This window comes from Lolium rigidum, chromosome 4 (assembly GCF_022539505.1).
Source record: "Lolium rigidum isolate FL_2022 chromosome 4, APGP_CSIRO_Lrig_0.1, whole genome shotgun sequence".
NCBI lineage: Eukaryota > Viridiplantae > Streptophyta > Magnoliopsida > Poales > Poaceae > Lolium > Lolium rigidum.
Genome location: NC_061511.1, coordinates 7,906,765 through 7,922,897, shown reverse-complemented (window position 1 = coordinate 7,922,897; position 16,133 = coordinate 7,906,765). Strand labels below are relative to the sequence as shown.

Sequence of the window (16,133 nt, the reverse complement as noted above, 5' to 3'; positions counted from 1 at the left end):
AAACAGTGTGAAATTGTACTAAATTCGGAAATTCAATTTAGCTCCCGGGTACGTATGCTCCCTCTACCAAGAAAATATATTTCTAAGTGTCAAAACACCGCTCCCAAACTACTAAATTGTCATCTTACTGCAACGCCTCGATGAAATGGTGCGTCTACAGTTATACTAAAGCAGCTAAATTCCAAGATAATTTTTAATATTAAAATAAGCTAAAATTTATAGGTTAGATTCTGCCATTTGCGCGATAGCGCAACGGGTCATCTAGTTGCCTTGGAAGGCAGCTCAATCAAAGAGCTCGAAGTCGCCGATGCAACTCTCGACAATGGATTGGCCCGGGACTTGGGGAAGAAATGGCGGATTCATGGTCTCTGGTGAAATGCAAGCTGTTCGCATGGTAAGCCGGTGTGGAATTTGTGTTCGATGGTGGACCAAGAAAGCAGGAGCTGAGCACTTCTGTAATTGAAAAATTACAAAGTATATACCGGAGGACCTCTCTTACAAACAATAGCACTTGGCAGAGCATTTCACCATCAAAGGAAAACACACAACAACAGTCGCCAGTTTTTATTTGAGCAAGCAATACTGGCTGTTTACCGAGGGCGCAACGACACGGGCATCATCTACAGGATAGCGATGAATTTTGAGCTGGCCATACATCTCCATGATGACTCCGTCGAGCTAAACTAGCCGCAACAGCAGATGGACTCCATGCAACACTCGCAAGTCTCGTAGCAGCAGAAGCAGCAGCACAGCGTAAAGAGGCTGCACACAACAAGCATCCAATGTAAAATTCACATATTTCTTTAACCAAAAATGACGCAAAAGTGACAAAGCGCATCAGAACCGGCTCGTAAACTTAACTGAGGGTATAGTGCACAGTTTACTAGAGAAATATCTGAAAACTACTTTCATGTTGGAGCGAATCCCAACCTGATTCGATGATGTCATTAGATTCAACGTGCTGGAGTGTGAAAGACAAGGTCCAGGCAAAGTTACATGAAGACGACCCTTAACTACTAACTACCACACTTGCCCACAGCATGTCATTTTCCAAATGATAAAACAAGCCAAAGGTAGCATATATTGGATCACATGTTTGGTAGATATCCCTTTCAGGAATAAAGGAAAATATCACTAGCTACCTCCACGAATCGCAATCTCTCACCAAACAGAAGGCTTCAAGATGATACAGATGCTGGAAGCTTTTTGTTGCTCATCCTCACAGAAAGTAAGAATTAACTTTGTCAAAAGAAAGCCATGCCAAAGAGGAAGTGAATGATGAAGGAAGAGTTGAACAATTGGGCTAATTAGTTTCCTTATAGGAACAAAGCTTTGTAAGGACTAAAGTTAAGGAAACCATCTCCTCCCTTACATCAGAATCATACCCAAATCATTTTCACTGTGTTCTGAATCCTAAAAGACTGAGAAAAACAAAATACTGAAATTTGCAGTTGAGAACTTGAAAAGTTTTGAATTAATGAGTGGCGTCTGCTAGGGCCTCTTTGGTACGTATGATTTAAAAACTTACGAATTCAAAAAAAAACTAAAGGAATTGGCTGCCATGCCATGTTGAACTCTACAGGAATTTAAAACATAGAAATATGTAGTAAAAGTTGGGTTCATAGGATATTTGTCCAACAGATAGGTACCGCTAAGTGTAGATTTAATAACAAGATGAGAAACTCAGAAATTATGAGAAATTACACGATGCAAACTGACTACATATTAGTCATCATGCATATGCTAGAATGACCCTTTTGACACAAGTCTTGTCTATGTTACTTCAAATAGATTAGTGAAAAGTCGTTATTCATATACTTCTTTGTAAAGAATTTTGAGATCATATCACGTTTGTTGCACCAACCAAAACAAGCAATATCATGAAAATTACTCCATTCAGATACCCGGGTGATCAAGGCAAGTTTAAAACTTTGTGATTTCTCATGTGTGCATTGCAAAATATGTCAACATAAAGAATAGAGTAACGAAAGCTATCCAGAACTATATCATAACAGAAAGGTTACCATGCATATAAGCAACCTTTCTCCTCATGGCGCTTCTGAACATGACCATAGTAGGACATGTCCTGCGTACTCGGAGGGTTGTACATGTTGATCTATCTCTGCACAAGTATCTGGAGAACAAAGCAGGAAGATATATGGAGTGGACAGCAGTTATCTGTCTGGGTGTAAGCCTGTGAGGCCTTCTTTTATAGAGTCCAAACTAGAGCTCGCAAAGTGTCAGATTCACTTTCAAGCACCAGTGGAAACAGCAAGGACTTGAAACAAAATTGTGGTGGTTGATATGTTATTTGTCAGTGCAATAGATATAGCACAATTTTTTTAATAGTAAACATTCTTATATAATACAGTTCTTTTTCAATAAGTAAATGTATGGAAAATACCATAATAAAATATCTCTTGATTTTATCAGTATATGTACTTTTAGATCCTTGGAATCAGTACTCAAGTCAATGACATTAGTATTAAGTACTGTACTGACTATCAAGCTTATCACACAAAACCTGAAAGAGTACCTTTTTGTGGATAACTAGTCAGGTTACATCATAATTGGATGGGACCAAATCCATAGCGGTGCCATGATCAGACATCTTTCATATAGAGTATCCATCTGACAGAAATGTGCACTGAACTTGTAGCTGGATGGAATTGATTTACATTGAATATTTAGGTGTCTTAGGTCCCCCTTGCATTCATTAGTAGGTGGTTGCTAGTTGCACCAGGGACCATAAGCACACATACAAGTACCAAGACTGATACTCCTTAATTATTCAGTGATGATCTTGTCATGAATTGGTAAGATGCCCAATATCAAAATCATCTAGCAACGCCTTGTGTGTGAAGTTCAAATTTGCTAGTCTGAGCAGGCAAAGAGACAATGTAGTTGAGTTATCAAATCATGGAAAGCACTGTGGACTGACCTGTTCATACATCAAGCTTGGAGAACAGATTCATCAGAATCTGTAAACAGCAAAACATCATGTCATCTACATGACACCAGCTGAATTTTCAGTCTCCCATCTCCGCAGCTGTTTCATGGAACAATCAACTTGACCTTTTCTTTTAACTGAATCAATTTGACTTTAATTGGGCATTATCTTTTCAAATAGTGAAATGTCCATCACTTGAGAGTACACCATGAAAGAATCAAGGTTTATCCTCAGACAAGAAAATATTAATTACAGACTTTGGAACAAGGGGCACAAAGTTAATAAAATGCCCTGCACAAGTGCCCATAGCGCTATGGATCGAGTGGAATGGAGAACATTTGAGCACATTAACATATCATGTCATAGTGGGAGCTACCAGAGGAGCAGATTTAGTAACAGCAAAGCTGATGTCTCCAGCTACTGGATGGAACGCGGCATTCCTCTCAAGGTGCTCCCATATAAGCCTTCTCCGCTCCTCAGATTCGGCCTGCTTCTCTTCCTCCTCTTGAAATTTTTTCTGACAAGCCAACAGCAATTTCTGATCCATGTCAAAGAACATTTTCCTGACATTCATTGTAACATTCAGAACCGATTGGTTCCAGTGTAAACGAGCATTTCTTTCCAGGGCTGGATATATGATTGGCAAGATAACTTGGTGGTTTCGAGAGATCAAATTGAACACGTGTTCATTGTTCCACAGGTACAAGGCCCTTTCAGCAACCTGTTAGCAAGAGCAATATTCTTGAGCTTATAGGATAACCAGGGGTGTACAAATTATAGAGTAAACAATGTGACAAACAGCACCAGATTTCTCCATTCATCAAATCCCACGTTGTTGAATGACACATACAAGTGTAGAGCTTTATATAGGCATATGGACGAAAACAATCTTAAATGGATAGCAAAAGGAAAAGGCAAATAATGTACTATTTACATTGCTGTGATTAATTAGCATTTCCCTTTGTGACCAATTAACTTGCAGCTTCATTCATTTCTAGAGAACAAATGGCCATATGGAATTCTGTGATCAAACTATAGTTTCAAAATCGCTTTGGCTGTAAATGAGGTACATGTTTCCAAATACAGATGTCACAAAAAAAAATGTAATGAATCAACAGATTCTCGATTCGAATAACTTCCTGAACTAAATTAGTGTTTTGACAACCAGCAGTGAGAGCTATGAGCTATTATAGAAACTTGCAGAAACAAAATTGTGTTGGACAATAGACTATTGCCTATTGATAAATCTGGACGAAATTTTACCTGAAAATGAGAGCTATTGAGGCAGTGCGCAACCCTCCGAAACAATGGAACCATACACTTCTGGAACTCGGGCATTTCTGTCAATTCCAGCACCTCCTCCAACTCCCCCAAGAACATCATCTCCTTCTGACTGTTTGTCACTGGCCAGTACTTCAACAGGCCTCTGATCACAGTACCTGAGAGCTTCGGTTCCTTGTCAATAAACTGTGTAATGCAGTACGTCAACTGCGGCAGATACATGCCTACTGCCTTTGGCTTATGAAGAGGAATCAATGCCTTGCAGAGAAATAACTTGTGCTCCTCCTTGAGTGGCTTTGCAAACCCACTAATGACGCTCCCAAACACCTCCAAGAGTTCGGCAATCCCATTGTGATGATCGTCTTCGGACACAAACCTATATAGGATATTGCTCACGGCCTTGCGGATGAACGGGCGATTGCCCATGAATTTCCCATATATCCTATGCAAGACTGTCTTCAAGCAATCCCTTTCTCTAGGATCATCGGAATCTAACAAATCAAGCAGCCTAGAGATGAAGGAATTGTCGACGTACTTGCGAGCCACCTTGACATCGACAACCGGAGACATGACGAACCGGAGGAGCAGCTCGTACACGACCTGTAGGTGGTACCATGAGGGGTCAAAGAATGGATCGTCCTCGTCGGCCTCCGCAGCTCCCCCGGCGCCTGGCCGGACCTTGGGCGGGAAGACCCTGAACAGGTTGATGGCGAACATGCCCACGCATGCCGAGACCATCGCCTCCGTGAGGGGCTCCTCCGCGGCGCCGACGCAGTCAACGAGCGACATCAGCACCTGCCGCTTCCTCTCCCTCTCCGGAGAGTCCCGGCCTACCCGGTCAGTGGAGAAGTCGAACAGCACGCAGCAGACGGTCACCTTCCGGAGGAACACGTCCTCCCTGGTGTCCCCCTCTGCCCCGGCGACCACCGGGAGCGGAGGCGACGACCTCATCGGGTCCCACTGCCCCCCGTTGGCGCCGTACGACGTCGGGGACTTGGAAGGAGGGGAGCCCCACCCTCCGCCGCCGCCGCCGGATTTGGGCGCCTTCCCCGAGAGCTTGCCAATGAAGCCCTTCCACATGGCGGCAGCAAACACCTCGTGGCGCAGACCCCCGCGCGTCAGGCACCCATTTCAAGGAGCCAAGGACGGAGCAGGGAGAAGTAACCCACTACCTACCACCCATACAGGACACGCAGCGGCAAAGCAAATCTTGCAAGGCAACGAACGAACCGGGTTGGTCGCCGCAGCCCGTGCGGCGGTCGGGGCGCCAGGTACAGATCCCGCAATGGCTGCGGAGGATTTCAGATCCGGAAGAGAGGCGTCGAGGCCGCCACCATGGATGGGATCTTGGGGGCGGGGAGCAGGAGGAGGGGAGCACAAAAGCGTGGGCGGAAACGCAGTGGGGGCGGAGCGGAGAGGAGAGATGGCCACCGGAAGAGGAAGGGGGTGGAAGGACGCATCAGGGCCGTCGGTTGCGGGGTCAATTGTGATTGTATCGGCCGTTGGAAGGTTTTGGAGAAAATTCCTTGGTTGACACACTACTTTAAAATTATCTTTCCTACTACTATTTGATTTTAGAATTTTTTCTTTCCAACTTAACATATAAATTTAGATATTTTTTCATACATTAACACTACTAGTTAAATGACCGTGCGTTGCTATAGTTTTTATTTTTTTATCACACATATAAACATAGTATATGTAAAAATTCACGTGTATAGAAATAGATAACTGTTGACGTCAGAAACCCCCTGGCGGGCAGAGACGGTCAACACGGTAGAGCCGGGAACAACTACGGCTGCGGCTGGCCCCAGTCCCTCAGAGCGACGGCCCGCAAAGCCTCCTGACCTATACCTATACCTGGTCAGGAAGGTGTGGATGATGCCTCGCTTAGTTTCCTGCATGGCATACACGTAAACATTAAATACGAGCCTCGATAGGCCCTCAGGTTATCCTGTGAATCGGCTCAAAGAGCCGATCCACCCATGATCCGGACGAGGTGTCCGAATATATGGTGGTCCTGCTTGATCAAGATAAAGCTAATGAGATCTACGACGATTTAGGGTTTTCACCGCATAATCGGATCATCCTACTCACGATTGGGCCTCGCGCTCGCGCACGGTGACCGTAAGCCGATCCTAGACAGGGCCTAAAAACCAACACGAGGTTGATCCCGGAACATCCTTTCTAGGGCTAGCAAACGCCACCCTACACGCCGCTGGATCCTCCAACCCTTTGTAAGGCCTAACTATTGCGGATGTTAAACTAATCCTTGATGAAACAAGGAGCAATCGTAACGGATCATATCTACTAAACTATGATCAAGCGGGGTGCCGCCCCTACACCTAAGATAGGTATAAGGGCGGCTAGATGTGCAAGGGTCGCATAACGAAAGCATGTAATTCGAAGAACAATGCTAACCCTAACACATCTAAGATAACTACGTTGCTCGCCATCAAAAAGGCTTCGATACGAGCAACGCATAAACAACGTGGGTAGGCTTGTGCTGCCTAGATCGCAAGATGCGATCTAGGCGACATTGTGCTACCGGAGAAACCCTCGAGACGAAGGAGTTGGCGATGCGCCGAGATTTGTTTGTGTTGAACGTTGGTTGTTGTTTATTCCATAAACCCTAGATACATATTTATAGTCCAAAGGACTTTCTAACCGAGGCGTGCACCTAACCGTGCACGGGTAAAACTCTAACTCTTAACCGACACGTAATCTAATATGTTACAGATACAAGGGCAAACTAGCCCAAACTTCGCATGTAAGGCCGATTCACGTATTTCTTCCGTATATGTATTCTTCGAATCCATCTTGATCGCGGCCCACTTCTGACTCGGTCAAATTCTGGTGATAACACATGCCCCCCTGGTTTTGGAAATGACATTTCCAAAATCATTATGCTCTTCTTTCGTCGGGTCATGTCGTGGCAGAGCGAACCGCCGCAGAATCCTCATCATGATGCCTTGCCCCTTCCACTTCTCCACGTGGCCGCAAAACTTTCCTGTTGGGCAACATCTCCTCGGAAGCTCGCTGTGGCATTGAATTCCTCTCATATCCCCTTTATTTAACCGTTCTAAACAGTTTGCGTCTCCTTCGTCCTCCTCGCATTAGCACCAAAAACCCTCTCGTGCCACCATGTCTTCCTCCTCCTCCTCCGAGCTTTCCTACGGGTCCGACTCCTCCCGCGAGACGCCGCCGGAAATCCGTGCCCCGGAAGAATGGGACGAGGAGAGCCACGCCTCCTCCATTTGGTCCGAGGACGATAAGTCCTTGACCAGCGGGGATGAAGATCTTCAGTTCCTCGCCGACGGGGAACTGGAGTCAGAAAGCGAGGACGACCGGTTCCCCTGGGACGGCTGCCCCACCTCTGAAGGAGAGGAAGAGGAAGACGACGACGACGACGACGACTCCCTCGAGGGCTACCCGCCGGCGAAACGCCTCCGCATGTGGTGGGACGACGACAGCAGCGACGATGAAGACGGGGATGAAGCTCCCGTAGAGGGCTACGGGAGTAGCGACGAGGAGCCTATCGGCAGCAGTGCCGATGAGAGTTCTGAGGACGACGACGAGGGCAGCGATGGCCCGTAGAGTAGGATCTACCAGCATAGGCCTAGCCGTAGTAGATTGGCCAATAGGCCCTTCTTTTGTTCTTCCTTCTTTAAGCAATCAGCTCTTCCTTTGTAAGAAATCCTGTTTATTAATGAAGAAATTTCCCCAATTTGGTTTTGCCGATTTCTCTTGAACCGATTCTCAATGAGCCGATGGCAACGCATCGGTCTCTCGTAATCCGCCCTTTCTTTCTTCGACCACAGGGTGACCGGAATCTTGGTCAAAACTCAATAAGCCGATGTCAACGCATCAAGTCTTCATGAATTACCCTTCATCTTCTCGAATAATAATAAACTTGAGTTCCGCCAGATCATCACCTTTGACGAAAATCGCTGCGCAGGACTAGCCGATGGCCACCTAATCGGCTTTCAAAAACGGGGCCTCCATCAGGCCAGCTGCCCCCCGAGTCTCAATCAAGGCGAACAGATACGAGGGCATGCCCTTCAGACAGATGGACCTGGGCTAGGCCATGTCTGAGAGAACTATCATGCAGAGCCAGCCGATTCCCATCAAAATTGGCTCTCCAGAGCAGAGAACCTTCAGGGTGAGCTGCCCCCCGAGCTTATTCAGTTCTTCCTGCCCCTTGCCGGCCAGATCGGCTCCTTTCCTTTGGCGGATCTAACACAATCCACCCTTGACCTGATCTGCACGTCCAGGCTGCTCTTGGCATTGTTCTTGAAGAGAAGATCCGAGCCCTTAAACCATTGAACCACTCCATTGAGGAGTTCTCCCATCATAATCTCTCTTCGTGGTCCACTTCCTGCTCCATTGATCCTTAAGTCGATGGCCATGCATCGGCTTTTATATCCTTAAGTCGATGACTGCTGCATCGGTTGTGCTTAAAAATTTTCGAATTTTTTGGCCGATTTCTGTATCGGCCCCCATATTTCAATATCCATCATCAAAAGATGAGACGCTTCCGCTGCATATCCTCATGTCTTATCCACCTGGGTGCCCCCCGAGCCGATTCTGTCAAGAGAATTGATGGTATCGGCTCTGTTGGATTACATGTTGAACCTAGGCAGAATGGATGGTGAAGATAATTTTGGCCGATTGCTGGAATCGGCCTCCACGTCGCTTGCCCGGTGAAGGTTTTGTGATGTCCCTTCATAAATTTTTTGGGGCCGATCACAAGGATCAGCCTCGCCATGTTTGCTCATTGACGTGCTCTTGCTACACGTTCAGGCCGGTAGATAAAACCAGCCCAATCTCCGACTTTATCATGTTGGTGCGCTTGCTGTCGTCCACCTTGAGTGCATCATATAATCGTGGAACACTAAGCTTCGTCGGAAGAACGAGCACCATGTTTGTGCCAGCCGATGTTTCATCATCGGCTTTCCTTTGCTTGGGGCGCCACTCCATTTTCCGTGGACGACCCTCTTCATCCAGGGTTCGCTGAACCTTCGCGGCCAGATCAGGCCTTGCCTTCTGATACGTCTCCAACGTATCTATAATTTCCGATGTTCCATGCTTGTTTTATAACAATACCAACATGTTTTGTTCACACTTTATATCATTTTTATGCGTTTTCCGGAACTAACCTATTGACGAGATGCCGAAAGGACGCTTGTCGTTTTCGCTGTTTTTGGTTTCGAAATCCTAGTAAGGAAATATTTTCGGAATCGGACGAAATCAACACCGAAAGTCTTAGAAATACGCGAAGCTTCCGGAGCACCGAAGAAAGGTCGGAGGGGTGCCGTGGGGGCCCCACACCCGTGGGCGGCGCGGCCCAAGGGGGCGCGCCCCTAGGGTCCGGGCAGCCCGAGCCCCCTCCGACTCCGACTTTTCGCCTATTTAAGTCGTCGTGACCTAAAACCTCGACACCAATTGACGAAACTCCGAAAAGTTACCGTGGCGCCGCCGCCATCGCGAAACTCCAATCCGGGGGACGAAGTCTCTGTTCCGGCACCCCGCCGGACGGGGAATTGCCCCGGAGCCATCTCCACCGCCGTCTTCACCGCCATCTTCACCGCCATCGCTGCCCCCATGATGAGGAGGGAGTAATTCACCCCCGAGGCTGAGGGCTTCGCTGTAGCTATGTGGTTCATCTCTCTCCCATGTACCTCAATACAATAATCTCATGAGCTGCTTTACATGATTGAGATTCATATGAGTTTGTATCACTACTATCTATGTGCTACTCTAGTGATGTGTTATTAAAGTAGTTTATTCCTCCTGCACGTGTGCAAAGGTGACAGTGAGTGCACCGTGTTAGTACTTGGTTTATGCTATGATTATGATCTCTTGTAGATTATAGAGTTAACTATTGCTATGATAATATTGATGTGATCTATTCCTCCTACATATGCATGAAGGTGACAGTGTGCATGCTATGCTAGTACTTGGTTTAGTCTATTGATCTATCTTACACTAAAGGTTACTTAAACATGAGCATTATTGTGGAGCTTGTTAACTCCGGCATTGAGGGTTCGTGTAATCCTACGCAATGTGTTCATCATCCAACAAAAGTGTAGAGTATGCATTTATCTATTCCGTTATGTGATCAATGTTGAGAGTGTCCACTAGTGAAAGTGTAATCCCTAGGCCTTGTTCCTAAATACTGCTGAGTTACTACTGCTCGTTTACTACTCGCTGCGTTACTACTCTCGCGTTACTACTGCTTGTTTACTCGTTTTACTGCGTTACTACTGCTGCAATACCACCACCATCAACTACACGCCAAGCACTTTTCCGGCACCGTTGCTACTCGCTCATACTTATTTATACCACCTGTATTTCACTATCTCTTCGCCGAACTAGTGCACCTATTTGGTGTGTTGGGGACACAAGAGACTTCTTGCTTTGTGGTTGCAGGGTTGCATGAGAGGGATATCTTTGACCTCTTCCTCCCCGAGTTCGATAAACCTTGGGTATCCACTTAAGGGAAACTTGCTGCTGTTCTACAAACCTCTGCTCTTGGAGGCCCAACACTGTCTACAGGAAAGGAGGGGGAACGTAGACATCAAGCACTTTTCTGGCGCCGTTGCGTGTGTGCTCAAAGCTATTTCCTTTAGATCCTGCAATTGCATCTTTTTGTTTCTTGTTTACACTAGTTAGGCATAATGGAAAACAACAAAAAATTTAGTGAGCTTTTTAATCTTTTTCCTGATTTAGAATTGTTTGATGCGAAAATTAAAAAACCTATGGAACCTTATTTGCATGCTAGTAGCGATGTTATTAGTATGAATGCAATTACTCGCTAATGCTATGAAGAAGTCTAAGCTTGGGGAAGCTAGTTTTTGTGGTCTTTTTAGCTTCCCATCTTTAGGGGAGAAAATTTGTTACGATAATGCTTTATCTCCCATATGCGATAACTCTAATAATGCTTCGATATTTTAAATCCACCTCGCTGAAAGTATTCCGTATAAAATACCCATGAAAATTATTGAACGTGTTATGGACAACCACTATAAAGGGGATGGAACTGTCCATCCTAGAGATCATTTACTTGTTTTTGCACGAATTATGTGGGTTATTCAAGTGTGCGGGTATCTCTATGGATGAAGTGAGGAAGAAGCTATTCTCTGTTTCATCTGTCCGGTAAAGCAGACGCATTGGTATAAATTGTTGGAGAATAGGCATTCTCTTGGTTGGGAGGAAATTGCATCTCTCTTTTATTCTAAATTTTATCCTCCGCATGAAGTGCATATTGATAGGAATTATATTTATAACTTTTATCCTCGTGATGGAGAGAGTATTTCTCAAGCGTGGGGGAGATTGAAATCACTAATGCTCAAATGTCCCATTCATGAGCTCCCCGTAATGTTATTGTTAACAATTTTTATGCGAGGCTTTCAGGACAACACAAGGACTATCCGGACGCGTGTTCGGAGGGATCTTTCACAAGCAAGGAGGTTGAAGCTAGGTGGGACCTCCTTGATCGGATTGAGGACAACGGCTGAAGGATGGGAGAACAATGAAGGTAAAGAGTCAGGTATAAATTATGATTATGAATGCATTGAAGCTTTTATGGATACCAATAAATTTCGAAATATGAGTGCTACTTATGGTCTTGACTCTCAAGTTGCTGCAAATCTTTATAAAGCCTTTGCTTCTCATTTTGAATTGCCTAAAAATAATTTTGATAAGTATCATGAACCTTTTAAAGAGGCTTGCATGAAGAATGAAATTGTTGTTAATTATTGCAATAAGCATGCTCAAACTCCTAAGAATGCTATTTCCTATAAGCATGTTAATTTTTGTGGAATACATAGACCTTGTGGAATTAATCAAATCAAAGATGAATATTGCATCCATCATGCTAATGAAAAAACTAGAAAGTGGTTTAGGGCTCTAGATGATCTTGGTAAAAAAGTTTGTGCCCTCTATCCTTTTATTTGTGAAGTTTGCCATGAAGTGGGTCATTTTAATTTTCAATGCTCCTCCGAGTGATATTTTGAACCCAATGAGTGCTGCAAATTTGTATTGTGATGATGAAATTACTCCTAATCAGCATGATGAACTTACTTTATTTTTGGGGTGTGAAGAACTGTCGAGAAAAATCTCTTTGTTACATATGAGTGATCTTGATATTGATGATGTCCTGCATGGGTGTTTTTCTTATTGCATTGATAATAGCCATACAAATACTTACATACAAAATATTTTAGAAGATGACACCTTGCCAAAATATGATAGGACCGCTGTGTGTTTTCAACTAATTAACGAAAAGGAGGGATCCTCCCAAGTTTCTTCTATTGTTTACGAAAGTAAATCAGGTTATGCGGACAAGCCACCCTTCAAGCCTTTTCTTCTCGAAGAAGGGAACGAGGAGAAGGAAGAGAAAAAGAAGAAGAAGGGAATGAAGAAGAAGAAGAAGAAGAAGAAGGGGAATAAAAAGAAAGAGGTAACATCATATCCCCGCGTATATGAGATAACAATAGGTAACCGTAAGTATGTTGCTCCTAATGATTATTGTGATAATGAATCTGAATATGATGATCTTCCTATGCCCTTTACATACATTAGCAATCATGATTTGAATGAGCACACTACTTTTGATATTGCAAATCTACGGGAAACTAATTCTGAAAATGATGAGGATAATAATTGCCATAGTGTCAGTACTATCCATGCTTCCTCCCATGATGATATAGAAAGCTCTAAGCTTGGGGAAGAGGTGTTTGCAAATCCTTTAGCTACTGGTCATTATGTTCTTGATATATCTCCTTCTAGTAACAATAATGGTGTGGACACAGATAAACCGATTGTGAAGGATAACTATTCTATTTCTTATGATGACACTATGGCTCCGATCTCTAATGATTATTATAAAGAATGCTATGATATAGGTTCTAACTATCCTTATGAAACTTGTCATAGTCATGATTGGATTACCAAAAACAATCCCCTTAATAGGCAACTTGTTTACCATGTTCAAATTCTTGATAATAATCTTGCTCCAATTACTATTAATGAGAATAACTCTTCTTATGCCAAATTTAATGATACTTCTATGCATATGAACCATGATAAGAATGTTTTAAGTGATGGGTATACTGTGGATTTCATCAATGATGCTACTGAAAGTTATTATGAGAGAGGGAAATATGGTTATATGCATCTTAATAATATTAAGTTTCCCCTCTTTATGTTGAGAATCTTGAAGTTACTCGTGTTTTATCCTCTTATGCTTGTCACTTTGTTCTTCATGAATTCATTTGTGTACAAGATTCATCTTCATAGGAAGAATGTTAGACTTAAATGTGTTTTGAATTTGCCTCTTGATGCTCTCTTTTGCTTCAAATACTATTTCTTGCGAGTGCATCATTAAAACTGCTGAGCCCATCTTAATGGCTAAAAAGAAAGAACTTCTTGGGAGATAACCCATGTGTTATTTTGCTACAGTACTTTGTTTTATATTTGTGTCTTGGAAGTTGTTTACTACTGTAGCAACCTCTCCTTATCTTAGTTTTGTGTTTTGTTGTGCCAAGTAAAGTCTTTGATAGTAAAGTAAGTACTAGATTTGGATTACTGCGCAGTTCCAGATTTCTTTGCTGTCACGAATCTGAGCCCACTGCCCTGCAGGAAGCTCAGAAAATTATGCCAATTTACGAGCATGATCCTCAGATATGTACGCAACTTTCATTCAATTTGAGCATTTTCATTTGAGCAGGTCTGGTGGCCTAATAAAATCCATCTTTACGGACTGTTCTGTTTTGACAGATTCTGCCTTTTATTTCGCATTGCCTCTTTTGCTATGTTGGATGAATTTCTTTGATCCATTAATGCCCAGTAGCTTTATGCAATGTCCAGAAGTGTTAAGAATGATTGTGTCACCTCTGAACATGTTAATTTTTATTGTCCACTAACCCTCTAATGAGTTGTTTCGAGTTTGGTGTGGAGGAAGTTTTCAAGGGTCAAGAGAGGAGGATGATATACTATGATCAAGGAGAGTGAAAGCTCTAAGCTTGGGGATGCACCCGGTGGTTCACCCCTGCATATATCAAGAAGACTCAAGCGTCTAAGCTTGGGGATGCCCAAGGCATCCCCTTCTTCATCGACAACATTATCGGGTTCCTCCCCCGAAACTATATTTTTATTCCATCACATCTTATGTGCTTTGCTTGGAGCGTCTGTTTGTTTGTTTCTATTTTTGTTTGTGTTTGAATAAATTGGATTACATCATGCTTGTGTGGGAGAGAGACACGCTTCGCTGGTTCGTATGAACACATGTGTTCTTAGCTCATAATATTCATGGCGAAGGTTGAAACTGCTTCGTTAATTGTTATATGGTTGGAATTGGAAAATGCTACATGTAGTAATTGCTATAAATGTCTTGGGTAATGTGATACTTGGCAATTGTTGTGCTCATGTTTAAGCTCTTGCATCATATACTTTGCACCCATTAGTGAAGAAATACATAGAGCATGCTAAAATTTGGTTTGCATAATTGGTCTCTCTAAGGTCTAGATAATTTCTAGTAAGGTGTTTGAACAACAAGGAAGACGATGTATAGTCTTATAATACTTGTAATATGTCTTTTATGTGAGTTTTGCTGTACTAGTTCATCCTTGTGTTTGCCTCAAACAACCTTGCTAGCCTAAACCTTGTATCGAGAGGGAATACTTCTCATGCATCCAAATACTTGAGCCAACACTATGCCATTTGTGTCCACCATACCTACCTACTACATGGTATTTCTCCGCCATTCCAAAGTAAATTGCTTGAGTGCTACCTTTAAACAATTCAAAATTTATTACCTCTTATTTGTGTCAATGTTTTATAGCTCATGAGGAAGTATGTGGTGTTTATCTTTCAATCTTGTTGGGCAACTTTCACCAATGGACTAGTGGCTTCATCCGCTTATCCAATAATTTTGCAAAAAGAGCTGGCAATGGGATTCCCAGTCCCAAATTAACAAACTAAAAATAGACACTCCTCCATGGTATGTGATTGTTGGACGACACCCGAAGGATTCGGTTAGCCATGGCTTGTGTAAGCAAAGGTTGGGAGGAGTGTCATCATAATAAAACTAAAATAAAAAGGCACTCCTTCATGGTATGAGATTGTTGGCAGGCACCCGAGGATTCGGTTAGCCATGGTTTGTGAAAGAAAGGTTGGAAGGAGTGCCATCCAAAAATAAAATAAAATGGGAGCCGCTCTTTGAAGGTTTGTCCGGCAAGGGGGTTAGAGTACCCGCTACCATTCGTTGACAACAACATACACCTCTCAAAACTTTATTTTTATGCTCTCTTTATGTTTTCAAAATCAAAGCTCTAGCACAAATATAGCAATCGATGCTTTCCTCTATGGAGGACCATTCTTTTACTTTTATGTTGAGTCAGTTCACCTATTTCTCTCCACCTCAAGAAGCAAACACTTGTGTGAACTGTGCATTGATTCTTACATATTTGCATATTGCATTTGTTATATTGCTCTGCATTGACAACTATCTATGAGATATACATGTTACAAGTTGAAAGCAACCGCTGAAACTTAATCTTCCATTGTATTGCTTCAATACCTTTACTAAGAATTTATTGCTTTATGAGTAACTCTTATGCAAGACTTGTTGATGCTTGTTTCGAAAGTACTATTCATGAAAAGTCTTTGCCATATGATTCAATTGTTTACTCATTGCATTTACATTGTTTCGAATCGCTGCATTCATCTCATATGCTTTACAATGGTATGATTAAGATTATGTTGGTAGCATGTTACCTCGTAAATTATCTTTTATCGTTTTACCTCGCTCGGGACGAGCGAGAACTAAGCTTAGGGATGCTGATACGTCTCCAACGTATCTATAATTTCCGATGTTCCATGCTTGTTTTATAACAAT

At 43.1% G+C, this 16,133-nt stretch overlaps 1 protein-coding gene across 1 annotated transcript; it reads right to left on the bottom strand.

The window, feature by feature from the left end:
• Nucleotides 1-424: 424 nt before the first annotated feature.
• Nucleotides 425-5,647, bottom strand: LOC124706989 (serine/threonine protein phosphatase 2A 57 kDa regulatory subunit B' kappa isoform-like). The gene is made up of 3 exons (XM_047238654.1): nt 4,214-5,647; nt 2,025-3,671; nt 425-762 (listed from the first exon to the last, which is right to left on the bottom strand). Exons 1-2 carry the CDS (start codon nt 5,309-5,311, stop codon nt 3,306-3,308), a joined length of 1,464 nt encoding a protein of 487 aa, XP_047094610.1. The 5' UTR covers nt 5,312-5,647; the 3' UTR covers nt 425-762; nt 2,025-3,305.
• Nucleotides 5,648-16,133: the final 10,486 nt, after the last annotated feature.